This window comes from Xiphophorus maculatus, chromosome 18, assembly GCF_002775205.1.
Source record: "Xiphophorus maculatus strain JP 163 A chromosome 18, X_maculatus-5.0-male, whole genome shotgun sequence".
Classification (NCBI taxonomy): domain Eukaryota; kingdom Metazoa; phylum Chordata; class Actinopteri; order Cyprinodontiformes; family Poeciliidae; genus Xiphophorus; species Xiphophorus maculatus.
In genome coordinates, this window is record NC_036460.1 from 20,935,575 (window position 1) to 20,947,219 (window position 11,645).

An 11,645-nucleotide genomic window follows, 5' to 3' on the forward strand; every position below is an offset into this window, starting at 1 on the left:
AGGAGATGAGTAATTTTGCAAAAATACTGCAAGTATTTGTTTCTTATTTTTGAATATATATATTCTGAGAATTGCTGTCACAATGGCACATTAAAAATATTTTCTGAAGAAAATGAACATATGATGAAAACAATCAAGCATTATCATGCCCCCCCGACCAGGATGATTTTGAACGTCAAGTAAATCACATCAAAACGCCTAACTGGGGTCTATTCACGGTATACGTTGTTTCAGATTCTTATCTTTGGGTTTTTAGTATCACAAAGATAAGAATATCAGTTTAACCTATGTTGACTTGTGGTGGACTTCTATAAAAACTGCAGTCATGATCATTTAAAAGAGAAATTTTAACAACATGTTTACTTTTTGTTGTTTTGGAATCCAAAACTTGGTTCAGAACCAAGTTCTGGAAAGCAGACATAAAAACATCTTCATTTCCCTCTTCCAGCCAGGGCTGCTGTGGAGGTAAACATGGAGGACAAAGTGGAAGTTCTTTTGGGAGACCCAGCTCAGATCACCTGCATGTTCAAATCGGACGACTTTGGCGGCAGCGGCGGCATGACAATAGAGTGGCACTATGTGAGTGTCATCAAACCTTTTACTCTAGACACCCAGAGAGCGATGACCCGCTGTCCTAACATGCACACTGATGTGTGTGAACCTGCAGGTAAAGAGTTCAACAGACAGTCAACGAATCTACAGCCAGGACAGCCTTCAAAGCACCGTGGAGAAAAACACTCCTTACTCTGATCGGATCACGGTGAATACCACCGCTCGAGAGGTGGTGCTGACGATCAGGGATGTGCAGCTGAAGGACGATGAGGTGGCGTTCAACTGTTTCGTCAAGATCATTGGCGAAGGGAGCGGAGAGGGAGGCACAAAGCTGAAAGTGTTTAGTAAGATTTACTGCATTCTGATGGCTGAGAGATTAAAAACAGCTAGAGACGGATTTGCATTAAGCAGTCAGTTATTACCTGTCTTCCTTCTCTTTACATTGTCCCTTTTTCTTTTCAGAAACACCAGAGGATCCCACAATTCAAGGTGTGGAACAAGGAATATCAGTCAGCGATGAAGTGACAAAGGTAACCAGGTCTTTGATCACAGAGATGAACCATTAGAAAATAGTAAACTGTCAGACAACACCCTCATGTTTGGACTCCTATGTTACATAGGTTGCCTCTTGCGAGGTGAAAAATGGACACCCCAAACCGAAGATCACCTGGTACAGAGACAAAATGCCACTGCACAATATTCCAGATGGTGAGACACACTTCCTTCAAAGTCTGTATTTGGTTGTACAGTTTTCATTTCTGATCATGTGGTAAAAACACAGTATAGTACTTTATTAGAGGCCTTATTATCCAAGATTTCAGTTTCAAGACGTTTAGCTATGTAAAGATGCACAAAATTATGCAAGTTAGTAAACTACACCTCAGCCTTATTACAAAGAAGTAATTTAAATAGATCCTGTCCATCTAAAGGTAAAACACCTCAAAAAGTAATAAATTGTGCTACGTGTTGAACAAATTCAAGAAGAGATGAGGATCAAAGTCATCGATCTCTCAGACTGGAAATACTTCCAAAGACAACACAGAGGCTTTGGGACTCCAGCGAACCACAGAGAAAACCATAATCCACAAATGGAGAAAACATGAAACAGTGGTGAACCTTCACATGAATGGCCTGCCTGCCACATTTCCTTCGAGAATGCCTCAACAACTCATCTAAATGGTCACATCAGAACCCCAGACAACCTCTACAGCAGAACAAACCTACTTAGCTCAATTAAATCAGCAGCAAAAATAAACAGAAATGGCCTGAACCACTACTTATGTAAAAAGCACAAAAACATCCGTCTCACACTTGCCAGAACCCGTCGTTGTTTCCAGAGGACAGCTGAAACAGAGCCGAGTCTCATTTATAAAACTGACATACACATAAAATTAAATGAAACTGGTGAATGTCAAACAATATTTTCCTTTTTAATGAATTTATCTTTCTCTGACTGTGAATCAGCTCTAAAGCGCCTTACCTTTTTACATCTCTTGTGTTTGCAAATGTTTTTTTGTCTTCCAGTTGTGAAACTGGATCACAGTGTCACCACTCAGTCAAGTGGTTTATATTCGGTCAACAGTGACCTGAACATGAAGGTGGAGAAGAAGGACAAAGATGCAGTTTTCTACTGCGAGGTCACATTCCTTGTTCCTGGAGCAGAGAAGATGCTTGAAACCAAAAGAATTAACATCACTGTCTTCTGTGAGTAACCCAGACTTCAAATATGAGAGTTTTCTGGCAACAGCTGCTCTGGACATTTTGGGTGAATTTCAAGCGATGTAGAACTATCTGTTTTAGAGATCCTGTACTAAAACAGTAGTTACATATCATAGAAACATATTTTAGTTACAAGATGTTCTTGAGGTTTGTGTAATTTAGTTTTGTCCATGAATGATGTAATCTGAGAGAAGAAAAGAATCCACAGTACTAAAAAGTTATAAAAATGTCAATTAGTTTTCTGTATTAAATCATATAGTCGCTTAATAACTTTGAGACTTATGTTTTGAGAAGTAGTATAATTTTTTTCCCCATGGCATAACATTTCTGGATCTTTCTGATTGCTAAAAATTCCCAGTTAAAGTCTGACCTTCCCTTCTTTGTTTCAGATCCTCCCACGACAGTAAATCTGTGGGTTGAATCCCCAAAGGGTAAAATCAAGGAGGGCGACACGGTGGAGTTCCTCTGCGCCAGTGATGGAAATAGTGAATCCCAATTTTTCATAATTGAAAATAATGAGGTAAGAAATTTGATTGTCACCATAACTCTTGTGCTACCTCTACATTCATTAAACAGCCATCAAAAGTTCATTAGTTTCAGTAATTCAAGTCTAATATGGATATTTCATTTGATTATGTTATATTATATTCTTAAATGTAAATGTTTTTTGCTTAAATAAAAAAATGTTATGGCCTACACAGTAGCTGATCTTACAGCTGTCCATCTGTCTTTCACTAACACCCTCTGAAATGAGAGGACGCCACAAAAGGTCATTGCTAAACAAGCTGGGGATTCGCTAGGGGCTGCATTAGTGGAAAGTTGAGCGGAAGGAAAAAATGTCCTAAAAATGGTACACCTGAGGAAATTTCATTTATTTTAACTCCTGTCTATTTTCTAACTATCTTTGTTCCTAAAACATGGATAACAACTTGCATGTGATTGTGTTTGATAAGACTGTTATTTGGTTTTGAAGGGTCCAAGTTTGAAGATGGAGAACGTTACTCGTCACAATAGTGGCGTTTTCCACTGCACCGTAGAGGACTATGAAAATTATGTGAGATTATCAACAAACACCACAGTGCTTGTCAACTGTAAGGACTTTTAATTTTATCTGCATTGAGAACGATAAATGTGACTTATTCAGCACTCAGTATTTTATCTGTTGCATAGATCTGGATGAGGTGGTCATTAAACCCACCGGCTCTGTTTCGGTGGACTGGAAGAAAGAGTTTTCGGCTACCTGCAATGCTTTATCATCTCTCAGCACCACCACAACATGGTTTAAGGTAAGAGTGCAATGTAGTTTCGCACAAAGCAGCAAAACAATTGTATGTCACACCGCCACAAGCTTACTGACACTGACTGTTCTTTACTTACAAAAAGCAGAGGTCTGATGCATTAAGAACCACTAATGTATGCTTTGCTTTCTATGTAAATGCTAATGGCAGCAAGTAAGTTTGATGTGGTTTCTCTGCAGAATGGAAAAGAAGTTGAAAAGGGTCACCATTTAAACATAAAGGCTGTAACGTATGACACCGCAGGAACGTATGTTTGTGTAGTGACAGTACCGGAGATCCAGGCGATGCAAGCCAACGCTTCACTACAGCTTACTGTTCAGGGTGAGTTGGACAACAAAACCGCTTATTTGGAACTATTTTCTAAGGATGAATTTACTTGTTAAATGAATTTTTACTTCATAGTTAAGATTATCAAATGTGTTGGCTTCATGTCTTTCTTTCCGCAGGCCCACCAGAGATTATAGAAAAACAGCTTAATGAGAAAGAGACCAATGAGAGGGAACTTGAACTTACCTGCCACGTCAGAAGCTACCCAACTCCCAATATAATCTGGGGCACCACTAATGGGAAGGTACTACTGAGAAATGTCTTTCAGTTTTAGCTTTAAATCCAACATAAGCTTAAAGGATTCAGTTATCAGACCTAACTCATGAGTATGTGACGAGGTCAATTATGACAAAAATCAAACTATCTATGTCTCATAAATCCAAACTGGTCAGGTGAAGGTAATGGCATGGATTATTTCCTGAGTCTTTAAAGGGAAATCACTGGTTATGGTATTTGTTCGTTTGACAAATAACTCTTCTACATGATACTCGTCAAGTTATTATGCAGGAAGATGCCTTTTCCACAGTAGGCTGTCATCAAAATTTAAAGGTAGCAGGAGATTCCCAGTAGGGCATGGACTGGAAACCATTATCCGGGTATACCAGAATTCCTAAAAAGTTTGTTTCAAATTCACAAAAAAATACAATAACGTTCTTTGAATCAGGGGTTTATACACTAAGACACACAAAACACAAAACAGTGTCAGTTAGAATTTGTTTTGAGTTGAATTTGGCTCGTTTTTCAGTAATTATGACGCCACAGTTACTTGAAATGCCAACAAAAGTAATAGCTGCTATTGGTGGGAGAAGTACCAACTTTTCATGCTTTTTCAAAACAACCTTTGACCCAAATCTGACCCTTTTCCTTTGTAACCACACTGTTCTGTCTTGAAATGTGTGTTTGTGGCAGATCATCAGCTCCTCAAATCACATGACCGGTGTGGGTGCTAAGAGCGTAGCCAAAGTTCAAGTCAATATCACTTCAAACACAACCGTTTTCTGCAACGCCTCAAATGAGTTCGGCAAAGACTCGGTTACGTACGTCATCAGATTCAGTGAGTACCTGCTTCATTCCCGTTGTCCGCTCTGTTGTTGTGTCTGGATGCCCCTTCCTTCCCCATCTGTCCTTCCCCTTCTTGTCTGTGTCAAGGTTTGTGTTTTATTCTTCGTCTGAAGGTCAGGAGCTCTCTGTGACGTGTTGTAAAGTGTTGCCTGTAATTTGGAGCACTTCACCGTGTGTTCTCTTTGCAAAAGAGGCAACGTCGTGAAGCTGCTCGGCTGTTGACGTGAACCCCTCCGTTCCCTCTCATGTTGTAACGTGAAGTGTGTTCCCATCTGTGCCCCCCACCCCCTTTCAGCTAAACACACCACCACACCAGCAACTATCACCACAACAATCTCTCCAACAACCATTACAGCAGCCAACACAACCAACAACACAAGCACATCCACCAATGCTGCCAAAACCAAATCCACAGGTAAGATCAGTTGCTTTGCGCCTGTTTAGCCTGATCAAGGTAAACTAAAGGTTCCAGTAATCATCACAGATTTATTACTGTATATCTGTTTAATCAAGTTACTATGTTTAATATAAATTATTTGTATCTTATTTGTAACCTTACATGTTCTGTAAATTATGATTGTGTTGCACTGATCAATTTATCATCCATTGAAATCAGTCCACTTTCATTGATTCTGACATTGGCCTTTCCAATACATCAACCTTGTATTTCACTGAAAGTTTCAGCTTTAAAAAAATCACCAAAACAATATAATCAGCAAATTCTACTTCTGAAAAATAGCACGGCTTTTAGATATAATAATAATAATAATAATAATAATAATAATAATAATAATAATAATAATAATAATAATAATAATAATAATAAAACTTTTTTTTCTTAATCAAGCAGATCAAATACTGAAAAATCTATTGTTTTACTTGTTGACCTAAATGTAACATGACAGAAAACTCTCAGTTTTTGGCCTCAGATAAAAAGACACATAACTCGATACATACATGTTGATAATCTGTCATTTTTGGTTGAATTACAATCACAACCAGTAACATCAGGTTGATGTATTTTTAATTATATTGTTCACCGATTATCCTAAGATGAAATTTGAGAAACTTGAGAAAATCATAATGTGGTTGAAAAGCAGGCATCTGCAAAACAGAGAAGGATATTAAAAACTGTCAGCATAGCATCTCTGTTGGACAGAAATATCCACAAATATAAACATGACTGAAGAAGCAATGCTTTGAATCCACTCAGAGTGAGCCTCTTCACAGGATGCTGCTTTTTTCTCCATCTCTCTTTTTTTTTTTTCAACATTTACCCTGCCAGGAAACTTTCCATCCCCTCAGAGGAAAGCTGTTCTGGATTTTTGTTTCTCTCTTGTGAAATGAGATTAAAGAGGGCTACTGTGGGAAATGACTCAGGTCACTGACCAAGATTCATGCTAGATATTTTTTTTTAGCTTTGGAGAGATAAGAGCCTTTTGAATTAAGTAATTTAGTCTTGACTTTTTCATGCTGAATGCCTGGAATGCCTGTTTGTGTGTCTGGGTGTATCAGCCCTGCTGATTCAGTTATTTAACCCACAAACCCTCTGATAACTCTGCTCATTTGGTTTTTCCCAGTCAAAGCAGAAACACCCAAACCACAAGAGAAAATCCAAAAAGGTTTGTACGTCATGTTGCTGCAGATCCTCTTCAAAAACCAAAAAGCATCCTTTAGCTTATCCACCGTATCAGTTTTCTGACTCTCTTCCAGCAGACGTTCCTTTCCTACTGAGCACAACATTGTTGTCCATTACCTCCACTTGTCCCTCTGCATGCTTGATGCTTATTCTCCCTTTTGTTTTTGGTTTAAGTGCACCTCTTCTCCTGCAGACTTGAAACTTTTGCACATTTTTTCTTCTGAGTTGCCAGATTTAGATCACCTGAAAGGTGCTAGCACTGCTGTATTGTTATTGAATGCTTTGTCACACCCTCACCTGCCATCGGACTCTTCCAACTCCGAGCATAATCTCTTTTACAAATCGACTTGCTCTGATTTGTTTTTCTGCTTCTTCTTCTTCAACAGGAAGCTATGGTGTTGTCATTGCAGTGATCATTATCTGTATCCTGCTTCTGGCCATCTTGGGCAGCGTGCTTTACTTCCTTTACAAAAAAGGCAAGATCTGCAATCGATCAGGAAAAAAGGACTTGTAAGTTTAATGAAAATGAAATTGTCTGTTTTTGTATTTGTTAAGAGAGATAAAGGGATTCTCTAGGTTTTGTTAATTTTTACTGTTGGGTCTAATGTAAAGAAGTAGATTTGTATATTTTTATATATAAAACACTGCTGGAAAAATAAACTTTTCTGTTAAATTTTAAAAACAGGACAGAAGTTCTGTATTCTTATTTGCTAACAACATTTAAATTCAGTTTTCCATGCTACTGCAAATATTAGTGTTTGTATTAAATTAATAAAATCCTACAACTTAAGTGGAAACATCTAACTAAAGAAAATCTGATACTCCTAAAAGTTTTCACAGAGATGTTTCCATGATCAAACAAAGCTCCAATTTCACCAATTCCACACACCTAATCCCAATAGACGCACACTATTCATTTGAGAAAATATCAAAAGTAGCACACAAACTTTAAAGACGCGATGAGACGCAAAATCCCCTTTGTTCAGACCTTTTCTGTATGCGAGCTTATCGGGTAAACAAGCAGCTGTGTTGTGGATTTTCCATCACACCCTTTTTGTTTTGGTCTCACTGCATAAACTACAAAACAAACTGACCCCTGGAAGGGCTCCTTGTTATAATTAAAGATTATAAATCTGGTCACATGAAACAAAAGAGACTTATGTTATGGGTAAAATATCATATTGGCTCAGTTCGATTTAAATGGCAGACTAATAAATCGATTGTCCACCAACATTTGCATTATATTTTCCTTTTCTCTTTGCAACTGAAAGACAAGTTTTTCTTTAGCCAAGGATATTTAGTCAAGGCATGCAGAATAGATCCTTTTCAGCAACAAAAGCGCAACATCCACATTAGGTACCGTTTCACAGCCTCCTAATGACTGACATTGTTATACAATTCTTAAGTCACTTATTTGCGCCTGTTCTTGTCCAAACCAAGCACTAAAGAGAAGTCCAGCAAAGATAAGATTGTGGTGGAGATGAAGAGTGACAACACAGAGGAGGCGATTCTGCTCGGCATCAACGGAGAAAAACAGCTACCCAATGACCAGGTAGATCCTGGACCAGACACAGTGCTGTTCTGCTGATCGGATCATATGTTTTTCTAACGCATCCCTGTTTCTCCTTGCGCCTGTTTGTGTGTTAATGTTCCTGTTCATCCTCTGGAGTGATGAGAAACCTGCATGTTCAGAAGTGAGGTGGTGAGAAAGCTGCTCCTGGTGTTCCCTCTCAGGCTCAGACCCCCAGATGCCTTCAAGACTCCACCAAAGCTCCTTCTTTCAGTTTCACATCATGGAGATAATCAGCTGACAAACAGTTCAAAGTGAAAGGATTTTTAAATTTTTTTTTTTTTTTTTTACTTGCTGTCCACTATGCTCCTCGAGTTGAAATGAAACACAATTTGCAAGCTCCACAATGTAACTCCACAACACGCTTACCAAGCTTTGACTGTCTGTCTCGTTACTGCAAGCCTTGTATACTGCTGATTGTCTGTGGAGCAAGAATTATAGCACAAAGCTGACAGGGTCTGTTTTAAATACAGGGCTGGACAAATTCATTGTCTGCCCTGAGAAAATGTGTAAAAGCCTTAAAATAAACTGCTGTTTTATTCAGGTTACATAATCTCACAATGAAAAGTTGTGAGAAATCCAGTGGTTACTTCATGGAAATTTATTCAGATAATTAAATAAATGAATACAATTCTAATATTTGGGAGAATGTCTATTTTTATCCAGGAAAATTAGTTTCTTTATTTAGCTGTTTAAATTATACCTCCTCCATGTTTGTGTCTGTGTTTAGTACTTCTCTGAACATGATCAAACATGTTTTTAAAAAAAATAAATAAACTGCCCCTCATACCCAATGTTAAATACAGCAGAGGTTTCAGAATTACCAGCAGATTTTAAATAAAACATCGTCACTGGACAGTGATAGAAGGAACAAAACAACTGATCTTTGTTCCACGGAGACAGAACCAACCTTCTCAAATGATCTTCAATAAGTCAAGTCAATCTGCTGAATGTTGAAGATTTCCAATGTGAAATAGTTCTACTGCAAAATAAAGACTTTTATTTTGAGGCTCTTTGCACATTTTTACCATGGGTGCCATTAAATATGTCCGCACTGTATGACGTAGCATCACCTCAAGCAGTGCAATCCACTGAAGAGAATAATGATGCAGCTCAGTTACTGTACATATTATAGTCTATGTATATATTTCTTTATTTAAAATAACACACACAAAAAAACAACAAAAAAAAAAACAACAAATATCCAGACAGTGTTTCTATGATTCGGTGCTTCTTGGAGATAAAGCGGGAGCTCGATTTGTTGATTGTTTTGTTCATTTTCTGCTATGTTTCAGTCTGCACACTGAAAGTTAAGAGATGCCTCACCTCTTCAGCTACACCTTCTTTATTCTTTAAATACAAACATGCAGGTTATTTAAAGACGCATCACTCAGTTTGAAGAAGTTGAACTATTGGGTAATGTTTTTCTATTTTTTTGTTCTCTGTATATTTTTACATTTGATCAGATTTATTTGTTAGATCTATTGCATTGCCACTAGTCAGGTCATATAGTTACATTTCTTTTCCTAGATATGACATCCAGATGCTTTGCAAAAACTCCACATTTTGTGCTGTTTTTTTTTCTCCTATTTATTTTCCATGCACTGATTTTTGTTTTTTATTTTTTGTGTGTGCATTCATGCAGTTTTTCTCCAGTATGACATGTTTTTAATGGAACTGTATGCTAATGAACTTAATTTCTACGGCTGTTTTTTTTTTTCATTACGAGAAAAGGAAAAAATAGATTAGGAGAGGCTCACACACATTTCTGTTCACTGAATGCATTTCTGTAATAACTGAAACTTGAGCTAATCTAACCCAAAGAGACACAGAACCCCCTCAGACCCGAAGCCTTAAACCAACAACTGCTCTTCATGTAAGTGTTTTGTGTTCATGTTGGTTCCTATAGTATCTGTGTACTACTGAGGAGGGGGGAATGACTGTGACTAAACAACTCCAGTTTAAAGACAATCATGTCATCATACACTTCCTTCCTTCTGCATTTAGCAACTCTGGTAAACAGCGTTGGTTGTCTGAAATGCCTTTAAGTGTCTCTGAGTTATTACGTGTCTTGTAATTACCGAAACATTTATTGTTTTTAGTTTTCAAAATCATACCAAATAAAGTTAGATGGTCAAAAATTAAGATTGCTAACATTAATTTAACATCTTCAAATGTTGAAACATGCATTCATGGTTTTCCACTTATCTGAGATCGAGCTGCATGAGGGAAACCCAGGTATCCGTCTCCAGGGTTACGCTCTCGAGCTCATCCAGGGAGTTCCCAAAGAGTTCCAGGTCAGGAGGGTTACACGGTCCCTCCAGTGAGTGCTGGACCTACCCCAGCGGAACGTGGCCCCAAAGCCTGAAATGTTTCAGAAATAAAAACATTATATTTAAGAATAGCATTATTAAGGTTTCCCCCAGAAGACTTGCTAAGCTTCTGGTGGTTGGGTGCCAGGGCAGTCATTCATCCAGCGGGCCGTCGTGTTTTTGAGTTCAAAAATGTTTCAAGTTGACAAGAAATTTGAAAATATCACTTGATAATTAAGTGTTATTGAAATATTGGAAGATTGATATCTGGACACCAAATATAAAATCTTAAAAAGTGTAAACATTTTTAAAAGACTTAAATAGATAAGCAATGTTTAGCCTGGAGGCCCGCCAGGCTTTACGTGGCGTCATTCATTTATCATATTTAATTCATTCATTCATTTTCTGCTGGGCATTTTAGACAAGCATCATTTCCAAAACTGAAATAAAATTCAGCTGTCTTAGTGAGAGTTTACTGGCATTTGGTTAATTGTAAAGATTATAAAGGAACAATGTAATCTCACCTTTCAAATGACTGAGTCAGGAGAAGAGTGCAAAAAATCAAAAAATCCCCAATTTGTAGCAGATAGCACTGTGAAGATAATCAACACTTAGAAAAATATAGGACATTACTAACAAAACTGATCAAGGACGCTGCTAACTGCCCATGGCAGCAATCTCCTGGGTCCTCATTGTGTCTGGACTGGTCAATAAAACACATGATGTTTGTAATCTGATTAAATCTTCATAAGAAAAAAAAAGCTTAAATAATCATTGATCTTAGTGGACAAACAGCAGCTGAATTCAGCTGAGCACACAAAATTATATATTTTAAGGGAAGGTGTCCTCTTTATGGGATATATAAAGTCTAAATACAAGATTAAATGATCTATGTAAGAAAATGAATTGAATCTTCAGATCAGTAAATGCTTCACCCTCCTGTCACAATCTGTGTTGCATCTTTGTCTTGCTGCTGTAAGCATGAGCAATTGGTTCTTAGCTGCATCTTTCCCAGCATAAACGTCTTAGAAGACTGTCATTTGATCCGCTCAAGGCGGCGGTCAAATCATATTTTGGTTTATAATGTAGTTACCAAATACATTATAAAACAAGAAGCTTAAACATTAAATGCAGCATATGAAACAAAAGTAGTTCTCCAGTGATCA

At 37.7% G+C, this 11,645-nt stretch overlaps 1 protein-coding gene across 3 annotated transcripts in view; it reads left to right on the top strand.

The window, feature by feature from the left end:
- Positions 1–10,312, top strand: part of mcam (melanoma cell adhesion molecule) — a 40,808-nt gene extending 30,496 nt beyond the window's left edge. Inside the window, exons 2-17 of one of the 3 annotated variants that reach the window (XM_014469521.2) lie at positions 449–579; positions 668–896; positions 1,015–1,082; positions 1,173–1,260; positions 2,077–2,256; positions 2,661–2,791; positions 3,245–3,362; positions 3,442–3,557; positions 3,749–3,890; positions 4,016–4,140; positions 4,806–4,950; positions 5,254–5,373; positions 6,539–6,580; positions 6,984–7,107; positions 8,038–8,149; positions 8,267–10,312. In XM_014469521.2, the coding sequence (XP_014325007.2) occupies positions 449–579; positions 668–896; positions 1,015–1,082; positions 1,173–1,260; positions 2,077–2,256; positions 2,661–2,791; positions 3,245–3,362; positions 3,442–3,557; positions 3,749–3,890; positions 4,016–4,140; positions 4,806–4,950; positions 5,254–5,373; positions 6,539–6,580; positions 6,984–7,107; positions 8,038–8,149; positions 8,267–8,269 (1,874 nt within the window). In that variant the 3' untranslated portion in view covers positions 8,270–10,312. The remainder of the gene's footprint in view (positions 1–448; positions 580–667; positions 897–1,014; positions 1,083–1,172; positions 1,261–2,076; positions 2,257–2,660; positions 2,792–3,244; positions 3,363–3,441; positions 3,558–3,748; positions 3,891–4,015; positions 4,141–4,805; positions 4,951–5,253; positions 5,374–6,538; positions 6,581–6,983; positions 7,108–8,037; positions 8,150–8,266) is intronic. The other 2 variants (XM_023351814.1, XM_023351815.1) reach the window with 2 other exon arrangements.
- Positions 10,313–11,645: the final 1,333 nt, after the last annotated feature.